The sequence below is a fragment of the Carlito syrichta genome, unplaced genomic scaffold (assembly GCF_000164805.1).
Source record: "Carlito syrichta isolate Samal-C Ts95f unplaced genomic scaffold, Tarsius_syrichta-2.0.1 Scaffold304513, whole genome shotgun sequence".
Classification (NCBI taxonomy): Eukaryota; Metazoa; Chordata; class Mammalia; order Primates; family Tarsiidae; genus Carlito; species Carlito syrichta.
In genome coordinates, this window is record NW_007248609.1 from 378,505 (window position 1) to 398,934 (window position 20,430).

General features: G+C 37.4%; 1 protein-coding gene across 4 annotated transcripts in view; it reads left to right on the forward strand.

The window, feature by feature from the left end:
• The window catches only part of SLC9A7 (solute carrier family 9 member A7), a 160,282-nt gene that overhangs the window by 51,183 nt on the left and 88,669 nt on the right, over nucleotides 1-20,430 (forward strand). For 3 of the 4 annotated variants that reach the window (XM_008060088.2, XM_021713380.1, XM_008060089.2), the window contains exon 2: nucleotides 17,561-17,760. In XM_008060088.2, the coding sequence (XP_008058279.1) occupies nucleotides 17,561-17,760 (200 nt within the window). The remainder of the gene's footprint in view (nucleotides 1-17,560; nucleotides 17,761-20,430) is intronic. The other variant, XM_021713381.1, reaches the window with a different exon arrangement.

The following is a 20,430-nucleotide window of genomic DNA, read 5'->3' on the forward strand; positions in this document are numbered from 1 at the left end:
ACTTTTTTTTTTTTTTTTTTCTGAGTTGGAGTCTCACTGTCGCCCAGACGAGTGCAGTGGCCACTCCCGGCCACCACAGCCTCAACCTGCTGGGCTCTGGCGATCCTTCCGCCTCAGCCTTCCTAGTAACTGGAACTACAGGCTTATGCTACCACGCCTGGCTAATTTGTTTGATTTATTGCAGAGATGAGGTCTTGCCTGCCCAGGCGGGTCTCGAACCCACGGGCTCAGGCAATCCACTCACCTCAGCCTCCCAAAGGCGCGGGATTACAGGCTGAGCCACCGAGCCTGGCTGACTTTTTTTTAAAGTTTGAATTAAGATCTAAATAAGGGCTCTCCAATAATGTTTGATTGATATATCTCTGTGTCTCATCAACCTCTCTTAATCAGTAGGTTTGAGTGGGTAACTTTTCACAGAGCATTCTGGGATCTGTTTGCGTGAGCCAGAAATGTAGGGATTTTCTTAATTAGAGGAATGATTTTAATTTTTTTCCCCTGGAAGGTATGATGCTTTTAGGAAAGCTTGGTAAAACTTTTGTACGTGGAACCTCTTTTTCCTACAGTTAATTCTCTGTACTGCTGCTATGTATGGTATCTTCTAAAAGTTAGGCCTGACTATACCCCTTCTTAGCCCAGAAGTCTTTGTGGCTTCTGTTTCCTTTGTGATAAAGTCTCATCTCATGAGCTTGGCTTAAAGGGATGGCTCTTCCTTGCGCCAGTCTCACTTTTTGACACTTAGTCTCCCTCCTACCCATTTCTCCCTGGCACAGGCTAGCTCCAGCCATGCCACTGTATCTAATGTTCACTTTCACATCTCATGCTGAGGGCTTTCTCTGAAATGTAGTTCATGCCTCTTCTTCATCCTCTGCACAAGTCAGATTCATCTTGAAAGGTCCAACTGAGAAGCCACCTTTTCTGTGACGTTTTCCTCAACTACTTTTTCACCTGAAAAACTTATTCATTCTGTTCCCCACAGTGTCACCTCTGTATGCTTCTGTTTGGCAGCACTTGTTACAGCCTAGCTGACTTTATTGTCAGTTGTGTGTTTATGTGTTTGTAAGCAGGACAGGTGTGTGTGTGTCGGGGGGGGGTGGTTAGGAGGGCAGGTGCTATCTCCTGGCCAGCTCTACTTCTCAGCACTCAACCCAGAGCTTTCCTCTGTGGAATGCAGGGTCTACCTGTTGGGTGCAACTCTTAGGAGGATGAACAACAGATTTTCTATTCTATTCTACTCCATCCTGTGTTCTGTTTTAAAATAGTTTTATCAAGTAGCCTATTAAATATTATATCATTTTGAGCTGGGCTGAGTTAAAAACCAGTGTGTAATTACGTTAAATTCTGCCTTTGTAAACAAATAAAGAATTTTTTTGTTGGGTATATAAGATGAAGCATTTCTTGTTGTGTCATTAATGATGATTCTGGTCATTGACTTTGGCTACTTCCCAGACACCAATTTCATGACTCAGGAAATTGCAATAAAACACAAAACTCTAGTCTTTCCAGATACTGTTTTGTTGCCTGTCAAAACTGGGACAGGGGGAAAAAGCATTATGTTCATAATTTAGGGAACTGACACTTCATGTGTGTGTAATCTGTTAATGTTATTTGTGGTTAATTGCAGTTTTTGATATTCATTATTTCATTCCTTCAGCAAACATTTATTGCGTGATGACCATGTTCCAGATATTGTGCTGGGTTCATAGGGTCTTATAGTCTCATGGGAAGGACACATGGTAACAGTTGTGTGGGCAATGATAGCACAGGGAAAGGAGTGGTTGACTTTGTGACAAAGGTGGTGATGTTTCAGCCGAATCCTGCAGGGTGATCCAGTAGATAGGGGAGGGAAGGTAGGGACTAGGAGAAATACCTGACAGAGTAGAGAGGTAGGGAATGACATAGCTAACTTTAGTATCTTGCTATCATTTTTATTTTTAATAGGAAATATATATCACACGTTATAAAATACAAATGGTTCAACAGTAAAAATGAATTCCTGTCTTTCCTCTGACTCCCAGCCACACAAGTCCTCTCCTTAGAGACAGCCATGGTTACACTTTCTTGTGAGTACTCCTTTTCCAAAGAGTTTTGATATGTTACAAAACTGAGATAGATTTTATTTTTTGTCTCCCACACAAAAGGTAGCATACTTTGCAACTTGTTTTGCATCTTGCTTTTTTCAACTTAATGCATAGGATGTAGAGTTGCTGTATTCTTTTTAATATAATGACCATAGGCTCTGTTATGTGAGTGGACCACAGTTTATTTAACTGGTTCCCCTTGGTCATCACTCAACCAATGTTCACTGAAAAGGTTTAGGCAATTTTTAATAATGTGTTGTTCTGTCCCATGAAGCAGATTGGAATAAGTGAGCAGTACCTGTAGAGTGCGGAGCTGAGGGTGGTCAAAATATTAAACTCTTAATTCAGATTCTGTTAACAAACTGAAAGTCAGGCATATTGGGGAAAGAACCAAATCGAATTCAAGAAGTGAAAAATAGTCATTGAAATTACAAACTCAGTAGGTAGAATAAAGAACTGAAGTGAGAAATTATCCAGAAAGTGCCATAGAGAGACAGAAGGAAAATATATCCACATGCTGAACTACACGGCAGTGAGGTTGCATGAACTAAGTCATATGTCTATATGGGGAGAAATGTATTGTGGGGAGAAATAAGGCAAGTTACAGAATAATTCGTACCATATATAATACAAAGATATGCAAAATTAAACAACATATATCTGCAGTAATACTCTAAGGACATAATAAACCTCAAATTCAGACAGTGATGTCTGAGGGATGGGATGGGAGAAGCGAGGAGCTTGATTGTGATAGGATACAGAGTGCTCAGGTCTCTTGGTAATGTGCTATTGCTTAAGCTGAGTGGTGGACACATAGATGTCTGGTAGACCATTCTTATCCTCTTATATTCTTGCAAAATATATTACATATAAAAATACATAATTTATGTACAGGAAAAAATGAAATAAATACCTCTATACTTACTGTCCAGCTTAAGAAACAGAAAGTTGCCAGTACCTTTGAACCCCCATGTATTATTCCCAATTATAAAATACTTTGCTTCTTATCTGTACTGTCTAGTCCTTTTTGTGATATATTTCATAAGGTTTTTTTAAAGGGATGTTTTATAATCTTCTTATTAGTAATCTTACAAGTATATATAATAATTAATTTGAATTTAAATCTTTATCTCTCTTTTTTTAGAATTGTTAATTATCCAAGTAAAAAGTTGTATATTGTATGCTGGTAACAGAATTTCTAAATACAACACATTTTCAACATCTCCTAGAGTATGTGGTGTTTTAAAAGCATTAGTAAAAATGAATCGTTCATCTGTCCCTATCAGTTTTGATTATGGAGAACAAAAGTATGGTAGTTTTTTGGTTAATTTCTTAGGATAATACTTTCCATAAAAGTACAGTTCATGCCTGGAAGTCATATGGTGAAAGTCTCCTTTAGAAGATCAAGAAAACTTATTGTGATGGTGTTGGGGAAGAAGGAAAAACAAAAACATCTCTGGAGTAAGGGTTAGGAACCCTGTGTTAGAGCAGTGGTACCTTAACTCATCTGTTAAAGAAATGTTTAATTAGTTGGAAGGTCTGAGTTAGCTATGGGGATATTGTTGATGGTCTAGAGCAACCACATACAATTTCCCAAAAAGATAATATATTAGCCATCTTGATGACTTGGATGGTTTAATCAAGAGAAGTTTATTTTCTCACAGTTTTGGAGGTTGGAAGTCCCAGATCAAGTTTCCAGCATGGTTGGGTTCTGGTGAAGACCCTCTTCCAAGTGAATTCCGCATTTTGACTTATAGGATGGTTAAGAGTTGACTCAGTGAAGACGGTTAGGAAGGAGAGAGTGGGAAGAGAATTCCAGGCAGAGGCTCAGAGGAAAGACTGATTTATATCAAAGCATAGCTGATATTTAGATGAAAATCTTGGCCTGGGCCTTTAAAAAGAGTGACAAACAGGTCAGAAAAAGCATGTAGTGATCTGCTGTAGTAACCTTTGTAGTCTAGTCCTTAGGCAACTGATTTGAATTTGATTGTGTTAATTGAAGGAGAAATACACAAAACAGCAATTAAAATGTGTTAAGTGGTGACTAAGCCACAGGCATACTGCCCTTAATTTTAGCAAATGTCAGAGTATGAGGCAGAAACAAATACATATTCATTCACCTGATTTAAAACAGAAAGCTGATGCTATAATTTGAAAGGTCCTTAGACCTAATCCAGGAATGTGCTGAACTCCCATTATTTTCTGCTCAAACATATCTGTGAATTTTATTTTAAAAGCATATAAGAATATGCGTGGACAGCCATATTGGTGGAACTTGAGGGGTCTAATTAGTGTTACTCTATTTGCTACCAAAATTTTAAACTATTAATCTCTTTCAGATTGTAAACTCCATGAGGGCAGAATACATAGGCACTACCATATGCCTAGTTTCTACCACAGGGCCTGGCACATAGTGGGTACCTAAATATTTTTTGAATGAATGAATAAAAAATATTAACTCATCAATATATAAATAAAGAAAGGATGGAAGGAAGGAAGGAAGGAAGGAAGGAAGGAAGGAAGGAAGGAAGGAAGGAAGGAAGAAAACAATGATCATGAGCTATGTTAAGTAAGCAAAACTTGGGCTGTGATAACTGATCATTTTCACAGTATAGAATTGTTGGTTTATTTTATGGTTGCCCTAAGCACTTGGTTGGTGGAAGCTTTCATGTATTATAATGCTAAAGTTGTACTTTTTCCTCCAGGGAGTTGGAAGTGGGTGAATTTTCATTTAAGGACACCTGTGCTTTAAGAATACTTTAGGTTTATTGTCCAGGTGACATTTTCTTTATTTTAAAGAGATTCAAAGAAACTTTTCTAGTCAGAAATGTTTCCTCATGTCAAACCTGTGATACCAACTCTTGTTATATATTTTACTGCAGAAACTGTTAATGCATATGTTTGAGTGTAATTGAGCCTGTATCTGATTGCCAGTCAGCAAATATTTTTTGAATACCTAGTGTGCCAGGATACATGTGCTAGGGATACAGAAGGCAATTCAACAGATCTGTCCCCCTCCTCCTGCCTCCCATGGATCTACCAGTTGGACCAGCTAGGCAGACAAACTATACAAATGCTTATAACAAAATGTGGTGTGTTTATGAGAGAGAAAGCACACAGTGTAGTGAGAGTATAAACCCTTGGAACCTAACCTAATCTAGGGAGTCAGGGAGGGTCTCTGTGAGGAAGTGACACTTAGACTGTGTTTCCCATTGGAAAAAAAATAGTAAACTACATTTAAATGGAGTTAACCTGCTGTCATTTCCTAGGAGTCATGCATATGTTCCTTTTTGTTTCTTTCAGGGTCCTGAAGGATTTAGATTTGTGTTTCATGTATTACCTGCTGGCACATATTTCTCCTTGTAACCCTTACAGTACAAAATATACACTCTACTGGTCTTATATCAGTTCAGTTCTCACTTTGAGAAACCCTTAATGGAAGAATGTGGAACACTAGCACTGGAAGGGATTGCAGATGTGTTCTCTAGGTTCATCCTCTCATTTGTTCTTTTTTATTTATTTTATTTATTTATTTTTTTACATTTAAAAATTTTCTTTATTTATCTGTTGGCACTTAGGTTGTTTCAATATCTTGGCTACCGTGAATAATGCTGCAATGAACATAAGGGTGCAGATATTTATTTGGGATAATGATTTTATTTCTTTGGATATAAGCCCAGAAGGGGGACTGTTGGATCACATGAATTCTTTTGAGTAACTTCTATACTGATTTCCATAATGACTATGCTAGTTTACATTCCCACCAACAATACACGGGGTTCCCTTTTTCCACATCCCCACCATCAGTTATCTTTTGATTTTTTTTAATAATAGCTATTCTAAGAGGTACGAGATTATATCTCATTATGGTTTTGATTTACATTTTCCTAATGACGAGTGATGTTGAGCATCTTTTTATATACCTGTTGGCCATTTGTATGTCTTCTTTGAAGCGTCTTATACAAGAATGGGTGTATCAGCCTAGTTCACAGTAGTCAAAGACTGGAAACAAGTGTCCATCAGCAGGTGAATAGATAAACAGATTGTGGTGTATTCATATAATGGAATGATACTCAGCAACTAAAAGAATGAACTATTGATATACACAGCAACATGAATGAATTTCAAAATCATAGAATTGGAAGAAGGTAGACAAAAGAATGCATACTGTATAATTCCATTTATATAAAATTAAGAAAACAAATTAATCTATAGTGACAGAAAGCAGATCAGTGGTTATCTGAAGTGAGGGATGGATGGACTGCAAAATGGCAAGAAAAAAACTGCTGGATCTGATGACTATGGCATTTTTTTTGGTCTTTTTTTCCCCACCAGTATATACATTCTACAACAAGCAACACAGATGCCTTCGTCATCCTACTCAGGGTCCAGCAACTGGTGCTGGGCTGCTCCTGCTACTCTGCCACTGCCTCCCTGCAAGGATGCCTACCTTGCTTGGTTCCACATAAAGACTTTGAACTAAATTATTCAGGAAGGAAAGCCAGCAAGGCATGCAGAAACTAAACTTAATTAAAAAAATTTTTTTTTTGTTTTAAAGATGTGGGATACAATTCAGGGTTAGGTATACAAATCTAATTTAATTTTTTAAAAAAAATTAATAAATGGCAGCCATTTAAAGTGTACATTTGATTAATTTTGACAAATGTTTATACTGGTGTTCTTTTTTAAAAACAACTTTCTTTGTTTATTTGTTTGAGTAGGGGATCTCACTCTGTTGCCCAGGCTGGAGTGCAGTAGCATGGTCACAGCTCACTGCGCCTCAACCTCCTGGGCCCAGGCAGTCCTCTCACCTTAGCCTCCTGAGTAGCAGGGACTACAGGCACATGCCGCCATGCCTGGCTATTTAAAAAATTTTTTTGTAGAAATGACCTCTTGCTACGCTGCCCAGGCTGGTCTTGAACTCCTGGACTCAAGCAATCTTCCTGCCTCAGCTTTCTAAAGTGCTGGGATTACAGGTGTAAGCCACTGTTCCTGCCCCAAATGATTGATATAGTTTACATATAATAAAAATGTACTCTTTTTTTTTTTTTTTTTTTGAGTTGGAATCTCACTTTGTCACCCAGGTTAGAGTACAGTGGCACACTCACGTCCACTACAGCCTCGGTCTGCTGGGTTTAGGCGAGCCTTCCACCTCAACCTTCCAAGTAGCTAGAACTATAGGCATGAGCTACCATGCCCTGTTTATTTTTTGATTTATTGTAGAGAGGAGATCTTACCAAGTTGCCTAGGCTGATCTTGAACCCCCGGACTCAGGCAATCCTCTCACCTTGGCCTCCCAAAGTGTGGGGAATAAAAATACACTTTTTAATGTATGCAATTTTATGAATTTCAATAAAATCATGAAGTTGTGCCACCATGACCATAATGCAGTTTCAGATCATTTTTATTATTACAGTAGGATTCCTCAGGCCCTAGCCCCTGGTCATCACTAATATACTTTCCATCTCTATAGATATGCCTGTCCTAGACACTTCATAGGAAATAGAATTATACAAAAATGGGATTTTTTTTGTGACTGGTTTTTTCACTGTGCATATATACTTAGCATAATATCTTTTAGGTTCATCCATGTTGTAGCATGTAACAGTAGTTCATTCCTTTTTCTGCTGTATGGATATACTACATTTTGCTTATTCATTTATTGGTTGATGGACATTTGAGTTGTTTCCATTTTTGGCTATTATGAATATTCATGCTGCTATGAACATTTGTGTGTAAGTCTTTGTGTAGACATCTGTTTTTATTTCTAGTCTAGGGTATATACCTAGGAGTGCAATTGCTGAGTTGTGAAGTAAGTTTATTTTTAACTTTTGAAAAAACTGAAAACAGTTTTCCAAAGTGGCTGCAGAATTGTACATTCCTACCAACAATGTATGAGGGTTACCGTCTTTATAGGAAATCAATTGATTATAAATATAATGCTTTACTTTTGAACTCAGTTCTGCTCCATTGATCTATATTTTCATCCTCATATAACTATCACACTATCTTTGTAGTGAGGTTTGAAATCAGGAAGTGAAAGTCATCTAACTTAGTTATTCTTTTTCAAGGTAGTTTGTGATCTTTTGGAACTTTTGAACTTCCATTTACATTTTAGGTTTAACTTGTCGATTTCTGCAAAAAAAAATCTGCTGGAATTTTAATAGGAATTGCATTGATTCTATAGATCACTTTGGGGACAACTGTCATGTTAACTATATTGAGTCTTCCAATTTATGAATATGGGAAATCTATTTAATTGGATCATTTCATTTTCTTCAACAGTGTTTTGTAATTTTCAGTGCATACGTCTTACATTTTGATCATTTATTTTTCACAGAATGAGTAATTGTACAACTTGCATTTACTCATATAACTAGCATTTAGAAAATTCTGGTGACATGGGAATCCAAAACTTGGAGAAGAATCACTTCTCAATGACAATAAATAGTCTGTAAGCCATTGGGCAGAAGTTACAGGGAGACAAAGTTTGATTCTGTTTAAAGAGCCAGAGTAATCCTGCTGAAAATGGACAGGCCTGGAAGGTAGTGGTTGTGTTTAAGCAAGGGTTGTATAATACCATGGTGAGAAGCTTGGAGACCAGTAGTTCTCATTTCTAAGTGTGCATTGGAATCAGGTGTGGAACTTCAAATACAGATCCCTCACTCACTCCCTATACCTTCAGGTTTAGAAGCTGCAAGAGAGACCCTAAGTACCTGTACTTTAACGGGTTCCCCAGATGACTCTGAAAACCACAGTGTATGATCTGCTATTGGACAGAGTGTTTTATAAATGTGATGGGTAATTGGACTTCTTTTGTCCCTTCCAACTGTGGCATTTACTAATGGTATGAGATCTGGATAAAATGAGTGTGGGGCAACCACAGACTTACCTTAGGTATATAGGAAACACTGAGGAGGGCTTTTCCTTGGACAAGCAGATAGGACCCATGACCATTGTGGTGGGTTTCAGATCTAACTCTGGGATGGTTCAGTGCCAACGTTAAATCTCAAGCAATTCCGAAAAATCATTCTTCAAAATACAGTGCAGTTCACCTGAATTTAAGATCCCTAAATGCATTGAAGAAATTAAGCAATAAAATCAGTAGTTTGTATTTCTTACTTCAAGTTAAGCCCATTATATGGCAGATACTTATTTCCCATTTTAATGGAAATATTTAACAGTGAGATTGCTGGTCTCATAAAACTTTCCTTCCTTGCAGTCTTTTAATTCTTATTAGAGAACAATCCTTCATTTATTTTGGGAAAACTGATATAGTAAGGTTGCTTACTTTTTGGCCTGTTTACCAGTTTATAGTGCCACAAGATTATACATATGACTGTTGTTTTATTACTGACTGTTATTATGTATTTTGGTAAATATATGGAAGAATCTTATAAAATATAATAAGCATTTATACAAGGAGAATTATTCCTATTCTAAAAATTTTCCTCTGGCCAATGCTCATTTTACTGGCACTTAGAAAACTGCTAGAGGGGAATAAGGAAGTTATGGTATCCTGTTCCTTTACTGGACTGGACAACTTAAATGATAGGGAGTTCTGTTTATTTTCTAGATATATTTTTTTCTGTTTTGCTTCAGCCTACACATCACATGTCTTCCTAATCCCAGTCCCCCAACATGTACTATTTTTTTTTCCCAGAAGGTCTTACAGAGAAAACCAATATGTACTATTTTTATAGCAAGAGATAATGCACAGAAAAAATAACTGCTTCTAAAGGACTCATAAAAAGTAGCATTTGTGCAGCATTTGGTAATATATAAAGGGTTTTGACATATGCGCATTCTAGCTGAATTCTTACAACAGCCCAGTTTTAGAAAGGAGCAGTGGAGAGGTATCTTGCTCTGGATTGTAGCTAAGTGGAAAGTGAAGTTACCTACCCAGGTCTTCTCCCACTGAATCTACCAAATTCTTTTCTGTTGTGCTCCTTAGTTACTACCAGACAAAATAACTATATCAGCAAAAATTGGTATAAAAGTACAAATGATGCATTAGAATTAATTTGCTACAACATGTAAAAACAAACATCTTCAGTGGGGGAAAAAAGGTATAAAACAGCAAAATAACAAGCATGCAGGAATTTATTCATGCTCCTGCATGTAGTAAGAGTGGATACTTCATGACAGGACTCAAGGAATGGCTGTATGACAATACAACGAATCTTCTTCCCAAAGCACAGCAATAAAACTATACAAAATTGTCAAAAATAATCTAAAGTTTCTGTAAATTGACTAAAGGTCAAACAATAAATTGAGGAGCATTTATTAAAGAAAATCTACTGAATCTCAGTAAGAACAGTAGATGTCTGTGACTTTTTAAGACTGGTGTTATGCCCACCAGATCCATGCTGTAAGAAGACTTATCCTGGCAGGTGGATTGGATTGCAGCTCCCATTTCTCCCACCAGCTCCAGAAAAAAACATTTTGTTTATGGTCATTGATTTTCAACAAAGGTATCAAGTGAATTCACTGGACAAGAGATCGTTTTTTTCAACAAATGGTACTTCAACACCAGCATCACATGCAAAAAGATTAATTTGGGCCTTAACTTGACACCTTACACAAAATTAAGTCAAGTTGTGTTAAAGATCTAAATGTTGTTTGTTTTTACATAACTTTGGATTAGGCAAGCATTTCTTAGATATGACACCCAAACCCCAAGCAATAAAATAAAATTGATAAATCAGATTTCATCAGAATTTTAAAATTTTGCCCTGCCGAAGACAATGTCAAAAGACTAAAGGGACAACCACAGTCTAGGAGAAAGTATTTGGAAATCATATATCTGAAAAAGGACGTGTACCTAAAATATATAAAGAACGTTCAAAATGTAATCATAAGAAAATAACCCATTTTTTAAAATGGGCAAAAGACTTGAAAACACTTCTCCAAAGAGGATATTAGGATGACCAGTAAGCACATGAAAAGATATGCAAAATCACTAGCCACTAGGGAATTCCAATTAAAAGCATGATGAAATGTCACTACATACCTATTAAAATAGCTTAAATCAGAGATACTGGCAATATCAAATGTTGATTTGGATGTGGAGCAGTTGGAACTCTCATACATTGCTGTTGTGGGGAGGAGGGTGTTGCAAAATGTTATAGTTACTCTGGGAAATGGCTTGCAGTTTCATATAAAGTTAGATATACACTTACTGTATGACTGAGCAATCCTTCTCTGGGTATTTACCCTAGAGAAATGAAAACATGTTCATGTAAAAACCTGTTCATGTTTGTTCATGGCAGCTTTATTTGTGATAGCCAAAAGCTAGAAGCAAGCCAAATGTCTTTCAGTAGGTGAGTAGATAAACTTTGGCTCAATAGAGCACAACACAGCAGTAAAAAGGGATGAATTGTTAATTCACACACTACTTGGATGAACTTCCAGGGCAATATGCTGAGTGAGAGAAGCCAGTCTCAAGAGATTATGTACTGTATGTTTCCATTTTTTTTAACCTTCTTGAAAAGACAAAACTTTAGTAATGGAAAACAAATCAGTAGTTGCTGGGGTTATAGATAGGGTGAAAGTGTAACTGTAAAAGGATAGTATGGGGGAGTTTTGGGAGAGTGCTGGAACTGCTTGGTATTCTTGTTGTAGTGATATTTATATGAATCTATATGTATGTTAAAACCCACAGAAGTATACACCAAAAGAAATAAATCAATTTTAATGACTGACAATAAAAAAGTTTAAAAAATTTAAAGGGAGCATCAAAGAACTTTTAAAAAAAGAAAAGAAAAAATAAATCATAGATTTGAGGAAAATATCTTCAAATAATACTATCAATAAGGGACTTGTATGCAGAGTATATAAAGATCTCCTACAATTCAATAAGATAACCTGATTTAAAGCACTGCAAAAGACTTGAATGAATAGACATTTCACCAAAGAAGATATACAATGGCCCATAAGCACATTAAAAAGATACTTAGCATCTTTAAGCATTAGGGAAGTGCAAAATAAAACTACCATGAGATACCACTTAACACTCTTTAAAACAGGCATACTCATAAGACAGTAACAATTGCTGTTGTCCATGTAAACAAACTCTAGCTCTCAAATGTTGCTTGTGGGAATATAAAATGATATATAGTTTCCCAAATGGAAAACAGTTTGGCAGTTTTTGCTTTATTTTGTTTTGCTTTTAAAAAGACAGGGTCTCCCACTGTGGTGCAGGCTGCAGTGTAGTGGTGTGATCATAGCTTACTGTAGTCTTGACCTCCTGGACTCAAGTGATCCTCCTGCTTCAGCCTGTCAAGTAGCTGGGACTACAGACACATGCTACCACATTGGCCACTTGTTTATTTTGTGCAGAGACAGAGTTTTGTTTTGTCGTCCAGGCTGGTCTTGAACTCCTAGCCTTAAGTCATCTTCTTTCCTTGGTCTTCCACAATGTTGGAATTATAGACATGAGTCACTGATTTTCTAAAATAGTAAATGTAGATTTACCTAATACACAGCAGTTCCACTCTAGAGAAATCTGTCCTAGAGAAATGAAAACTCGTCCACATAGACTTGTACATGAATGTTCATAGCTGAATTATTCCAGTAACAAAAAAGGGGAAACAACCCAAATGTTCATCAACTAGTGAATGTATAAACAAAATATGGTATTTCTATACAATGGAATACTATTCAACAATAAAAAGTCATGAAGTACTGATATATGCCTCCAACGTGGACAAAACCTTGAAAATATGCTAAGTGAAAGAAGCCAGACACAAAATGCCACATATTATCTGATACCATTTATATGAAATGTCCAGAAAAGGCAACTCTCTACAGACAAAATGTAGATCAGTAATTGCCTGAAGATGGGAGTAGGAAACAGGGAGTGGATGCAAATGGAAGTGTTCCAAAATCACATTGTGGTGATGATTGCACAGCTCTGTGAATCTACTAAATATCATTGAATTGTGCACTTAAAATAGATGGATTCTATGGTATATAAATTATGCCTCAATAAAATTGTTTTTTAAACGTGTTTTACTTCACATTCAAAACAAGGAACAAAAATATTTTGAATGAATTCTCCTTGAAACTAACATATTAATGAATAGTGTCACTGCATAATAAGTAAGAGAACAAGTAGAAAACAGTATTGGAAAGGTTGTACCATTCATGAATGACTCCCAAACCTGAAAAGTCATTGTTACTGCTAGAGTCCATTGGATCCTCTTCATTTATTGAATTAGAAGTAGTTACCACTATCTTCAAACATTGCATAACTGGATGTGAAATGAGGTGCTTTCTTTTCTCAGAAGTACATATGAAGCTTCAGAACTCAGAACAGCCCTTACTGTGGTGTAAACAACTCTACAGCAGTGGCCAAACTGATCAGGCAATCACCTCCCCTCAGTAGTGTACATAATAGAAGGTGAAGTCTCACTGAGAACAGTGCACCCACACACCTGTTCCCCTCGTCCTTAACAAAGGCTTATTAACATAGACATTTAAATATTGCAGCTGATGGATGGTTGTCTAGAATTACACCTCACCATGTCCACTTGTTCAGCTGTCCTCCCAATAACTTTAGTCACAGAAAGGAAACTGGCACCATACTAATGGAGGTTGGTTTTTTTACTGACCCATTGGGTTTTTGAACCCACCTTGTTCATCATATTGCCAAGTTTTGGATGGGGACATACATATATAGGAATTTTTTTTGTTATGTCTTTCTTTTAAAAATTAGAAACATTGACAATTGTATATCATTAGCACAACATACTAATACAGTTGTGAATGAATTTTTTTCATACCCACAAGTTGAAACAGTCTTGAATTTTTGCATCTTTGGAGTTCACCATCTTGTTTTAAGCTACATCTAATGTCAAAGGGATTTCATCTATATTTACTTTCTGTAAAAGTTCAAAACTGAGTTATTTCCTGATATTAGTCATATACCTATGAAATCAGTGATTTTCTCTTCACCAGCTGAAGTCATATTTGCTATTTTTTCTGGCCCACATATATAATAGGTTATTTCTTTTTGTAGTCTAAAATACTATGCTGTTGATGGGGTCAACCCATTAGTGCCTCTTGCTCTCATCGTTTTATGTGTGTGTGTGTGAATACTGAACTTTCAAAAAAATCTAATGTGTGTTTTAATTCCTTGTAGTTATGACCTCTTCACAATTCCTTATTAGAGGCTATCTTCCAGATCCAGCAGATGAAAATATGCTATTCATGTTTTCTCTAAGTCTTAATCATTTTTGCATCAAAATGCCCCTCTGCAGTCCTAATATCCTATTCTTTCTTCAAACAGAAAATGCCAAATGTGAATTTAATATTATTATGCCATGAAATTCAGTGGTAATAAATGTGAATCTAAAATGTTTGAGGGTTATTCAAACTCTACCTTGAATTAGTAGTGTACCCTGTGGCTTGGTCAAAATTACCAATTCCTGTGGTGTTTTGTGTTGCCAGGTTTTAACAAGAATGGGACAGCATCGTCATCTTCACTGTTTCGGGAAAGGTTTTATAACTTTAAAAAACAATATTCATCATCTGATAACGATTCTAGATATGGTAGTGATGATAACTGGGAATGAGTTTGGGAGCATTTCCTGTAATTAAGGAATCTGTCTGCAAATATAAACCTCTTTTGTTAGAGTGATATTTACTGTGAAGACCCTGTGCTGGTATGGTTTAGTCTTTCCGTTAGCTCTGCTAATAATGAAGTTAATAAAGTCAAGAAACAGTGAGTTACATGAAGCAGATTTTGATTTAGGAGAAAAACAGACTCTCCATAAATGACTTATTTTGGTTTCCTGATGAAGATGTTTAAGTAAGATTGTGTGACAGGCAGCCCTCTCCAGATGCTGCAGATCGTCCTGTATTATGATGAGTGTTGAAAGGCTATGGAGTGGTCCTTGTCATGTAAAACTTGTCAGAAAATAACCGCCTAACCAGGTAATTTTCCAGGTTGTTAAGGGAACGAAATGAGATTAAACAGCATCACAGAGTTCCATCTGGAGTGGAGAGTGGGCCCCCAAGATCCCTGAGCAGCCTCATTGCCACCAGCTGCCTTGTTACCAACACACCCAGGGAGAAGGTGCCACTGCCACAGCCAGCCCTAGTCTGTGACTGCAGCCATGAGCAGCAGTGCTGAGACACCCAGCATGACACCACAGCAGAGACAGAGGGAGTGGTGGCCCATTGATGGGACAAGAAGGTTACTGCAGGGAGTTTGGGAACAGTGAAATGGATCAATGTAAGAAATAGATATGGTTTCATTCACAGGAATGAAACCAAACAAAATGTATTTGTATACCAGATGGTCGTAAAGAAGAAAACCCCCAGGAAGCACCTTGGCATACAGGGAATAGAGAATCTATGGAGTTTGAAGGAGAAATGTGTATATAGGCAGCAAAGGTTGCAGGCCCTGGTGAAGTTCTAGTGCCACGCACTAAATCGTAACCATTATAGATATTATTGGCATCATCAGAGTCTTCCATAGGGTCACCAGCAGAATTAGTAGAACAGTGAGAATGGAAGAAAGGAATTGTAGAGTTCCCCTCAGCATCACACCCAACAGCGCATAGGCAATGTCTCCCACCTTGCTCTGTGCAGAGACCCTGTGGGTGTTGACCAGAGTGTTCCAACCCTTCTGTGCAAGAAGTGATGGAGGGTGCTGATAACCAGGGTGCAAGAGAACAAGTAGACCAGTGAAACACATTATGTATTGGGATTATAAACCATGAGTTTCCAGGACCCCTTCTTACCTAGCCAGTAATGAAGAGGTGCAGGAAAACCAAGGCAATAGGACCCAAGACCAGCAGCCACCTCAATATAGTTACCTCACACCCTGAGTTACCAGCACAGATACCCAGAATACCTTGAACCACAAGATGGCGAAGGGATTGACAGCTGGGAAGCCCACTACCAAGGCTGAGCAGGGCAGGTCTGAGTAAATGCCGGCCAACCATGTCTACTGTTATCTGCTTTGCCATCTGACAGGAGGAAACGAATATAAATTCCAGCTATAATACCTGAACAAAAGATAGGCCCTTAAGTGCTTGCTTTTTGTTCATTTACCAGATAACTAGAACCATCTGAATTATGGAGTTTTTATTATTTTTCCCTAAAAACATCTCTTTTTGTCAGTGACAAACTTTTTTTTTTTACTGTCTAGTTTTTCTCATATACTTTTAAAGGTTTTAAAATTGTTTCATATCTGGTCACATTAAGGTTATTAAGAACTTCATTTTTAATTTGTAATAAAACTTTACAACCCAATTTTTTTTTTTACAAAAGTCAACACATTGCAAATATTTGTTAATACAAGTCTTTAATAATGATAATAATAATGCAACACAGACATAGATTTTGGCTTAAAGAACAACATTTTTCTAGATTTTCTATATTATTTGCTACTCAACAATGTCTTGTGAATTCTTATGTCTTGGTGATGAGACATTATAGAGCATTATACACAGAATATAGTGAACATTGTTCTTTCTCTTTCTCATGTAACTTTCTCCATTAATGGAAAAATGAGATGGAGGAGCATTTTATTATTCTTTTAATATTGCTGGCAAAGAACTGAATTTAGATAGAAGTCTGAAATTTTCCTGCTAAGAGAATTGTAGAAAGTATCTGTTAGTCATTTATTCCTTTTTTTTTTCACATTTCACTCACTTTTACTTGGGCATGTCTGACTCATGTCCAGGACCAGGGGAGCAGCACTCCTTCCTAATTCACGGAGTTGAATGCTTGTACACAATTTTGCTGCTTTTATTTTTCCTTAATGGGAAAGCCCTACTAAGAAGGCAACGAGACTTAAAGACTTGCAGCTGATTGATTATCTTAGTTGTATCATAGCCACAGCCCCAAGAAGCCAGTTCTCCAGCCCCTGAATCATGACTGCTCAAATTTACAGTGCAGTGTTTAGCTTCCCAAGGGGTGTAATTATCTTCTCCACGATAACTAGTGCTTGAAATGACCTAAGCAAAATAATTTTTTTTGCCCCCTCCCCTTCCTCTGATGTGTGGCAAAGCAGATTACATTTATAGCAACTAGAAATTCCAGTGACTTGGTCCTTGCTGGCTTGAGGGAAATATGTTGGGGGAAATCAAAGAGCTCAGCAGTTCTGCTTTGTGCTGTTCTGGGCAGAAAAAGCTTCACTGCATTCATCTCATCTTCCTCCACCAAAAGTCTGATAAATGAGACACGATCAAGTGTTAAAAGTGCTCAGGGTACCATAATAACCATCAAAGATACTCTGTTCCGCCTTGTCATTCTGAGTGTCTGAGGGACTTAGATTAGATCAGAACAGATGGATACTTACCCCTTTCAACCCTGAAGGACTGTGCACTTGCCCCTAAATATACACCTTATACCTAGTTTCTGACATTACTTCTGCATTTCTTAGTTGTTGAAAATCAACTGTTATTTTTTCCATAGTCTCTCTATACTTCCTCAGGCCTGATGGGGTTTTTTCCACTCTGTTTCAGGGCTCATCGTTGGGGTGATCCTGAGGTATGGTACCCCTGCCACCAGTGGCCATGACAAGTCACTCAGCTGCACTCAGGAAGACAGGGCCTTCAGCACCTTATTAGTGAATGTCAGTGGGAAGTTCTTCGAATACACCCTGAAAGGAGAAATCAGCCCTGGCAAGATCAACAATGTAGAGCAGAATGACATGCTGCGGAAGGTGAGTCTTGTGTATAACTGAGGATACTCAGCCAATATTGTCCTGACATGGTTATTGATTCTCTGACTCCATCTTGACCTTGGAGAGAAATCCTTCCAAACTCCTTGAATATCAGTAACATTCCTGGTGCTCAGTTTTGTTAGGAAGCTTTTGGGTCATGATGAGGAGAAGAAGGAACCAGATTTTAACTTGGGCCTTTCAGCTTTGTGACCCTCATTGACATTTTAGGAGCTGTAGTTGATGTGGGCTGCTAATAATACAATGGCTTTGTACATCCCCACTCAGCTCATTTCTCCAACTACCATCTCTTTTTTTGCTATGTCTCTTATCTTTGCTGTGGTTTAAGGATGAGATTGCTTCTTTCTTAAAATAAGATTGCTTTAGACTGGATGCAGTGGGTCATGCCTATAATCTGGCACTTTGGGAAGTGGAGGTAGGAGGATCACTGTGCAACATGGTGAGACCTCATCTCTAACCAAAAAAAAAAGTTTTTGTTTTTTTTTGTAAATTAGCTGGGTGTGGTGGTGTGCACCTGTAGTCCAAACTACTTGGGTGGCTGAGGTAGGAGGATTGCTTGAGCCCAGGAGTTTAGGCTGCAGTGAGCTGTGATCATGTCACTGCACTCCAGCCTGGGCAACAGAGTGAGACCCTGACTAAAAAAGAAACAAGAAAAAAGAAAAAAAGATTGATTTCATTTTTAGCTTATTATTCAGTATTCAGAAGTGTATTCTTAATTCTTCATAGTCTTTTTGCCATATTCTACAAATATTTGAGTGTTTTCTTTCATTGGTAATTGATGCCAAAAGCTTAACAAATCTTTAGGGGAAGAAGGTCTTGTCTTAGAATTGAGTCTAGGCATTGTTTTCCATTTGTTGTTGGGGTAGCAAAAATACTCCACAGGAAAAAGGTTTATGTATCTCCTCATGTGAGTGACTTCTGGGATAAGCAAGAGATCTATATTAATCGATGTACATTCTATTACCTTATGGACCAGGGCTTATCAGAAGGAAGGCTTCTGTATAGTGGTCAGGGGAATCGAGGTTATGGGGATCCCCTTTTAATATAAAACAAGGCTAAGGAAGGTGAAGGCTTACAGTCAAAGGCAGAATGGGCTTCAAAAATTAAATTATTATGTTGTTCTTGAAATCTACTCTAATCCTTAAGGAAAATTATTCTTGACCCAGAGCATTAAACGTGACCAGCCATCTTCTCTGTGTCCCTAATGGCAGTGCTGGTGTGCTCTTTGCTCTCAACACTTCATAAGAAAGCATGGGATTTCCATAAACATTCTAAAATTAAATGTAACTGTGAAAGATACCCAGTGTAAATACTGTGCTAATGGCTATTTGGAAAAGCCACCTTGAATCCTTCATATTGAATAAGATAAGGGAAAAGGGGTAATGATACCAACCCATTTCCATTTTTTAGATTGTAATATAAGGTGAAGCTGACTTTTGGTCTCTTGTGTTTAGAAACGTGTTTGTTTAAATTCCCTCTGTTTAAAATTTTGCTGCACAAAGCAAAGGTGAGAAAACAAACAAGGGTGAGATTATTGCTGCTAGTTGAAGGAGAAAGAGGCATGTTGAAGCAGCTTGGTTGATGCAAAGAGCATTGGACTCTGGGTGTCAGAAAACCCTTGTGCTTGGCTGGGCGCAGAGCACCATGCCTGTAATGTTGGCCTTTTGGGAACCTAAGGTGGGAGGATTTCTTAAGGCCAAGAGTTCAAGAAAAGCTCTGTGCGAGATTGTACATTACTGGGTTTGGTGACTTCTGGCAAGTCCCACTATCTTTGGGCCCATTTCCCTCGTGTTGAATAGGTATTGTCTAAGGCTTCTTCTCATTCTGTCATTCCCTGATTTGCAAGACTACTTTTCTCTTTAGCAAGAAGATAGAATAAAAAATAATCTGAAAGAACCATTCTGTTTTTAATTAGACTGATTAACACCTTTAATTTCTAAAGAAAAAAGCTAACCATTAATAACTAGAGTGACATTTAAAATAATTAACTGAAATAAAAGCTAATTAATCTTCCAACATGAACAGATTCTTTAAAAAGGTTAGCATGTTTATAGAATGCTTAATTCTTTTCTGAATGTGATATGACTTTGCTGTCTTAAAGTTTCAGAGTAATTTCTCTGTATTGAACCTATAGGCAATTTCAGTCCCTTTAGAGTTGCTGAATTTATGTTGATGTTCAAGCAGCCACTAGCATCACTGGTGACTTTAATCTAGGCCACATCAAGTATCACAAGAAGGCTAGTTACTCAAAAGAGACTTAAATTCAATATAATTATGTCTATAAAAGATTCTGTAAGAGGATCTAGGAAGTTAATAAATAATCATGACAGCAATTTTTTTTTTTTTGAGTTGGAGTCTTACTCTGTTGCCCAGGCTGGAGTGCAGTAGGACATGGTCATGGCTACCACAGCCTCAACTTCCTGGGCTCTGGTGATTCTTCAACCTTAGCCTTCCAAGTAGCTGGGACTACAGGCATGTGCTGCCATGCCAGCTAATTTAAAAAAATTATTATTATTTTTATTTATTTATTTTTAATTTTTAATTTTAAAGATGTGGGGTACAATTCAGGGTTAGGTATACAGATGTTCATTATGCAGGTACCCTTGTTGATGAAGTGTTGCCCCCCCCCGAAAGATTCCCACTATTGCCAAT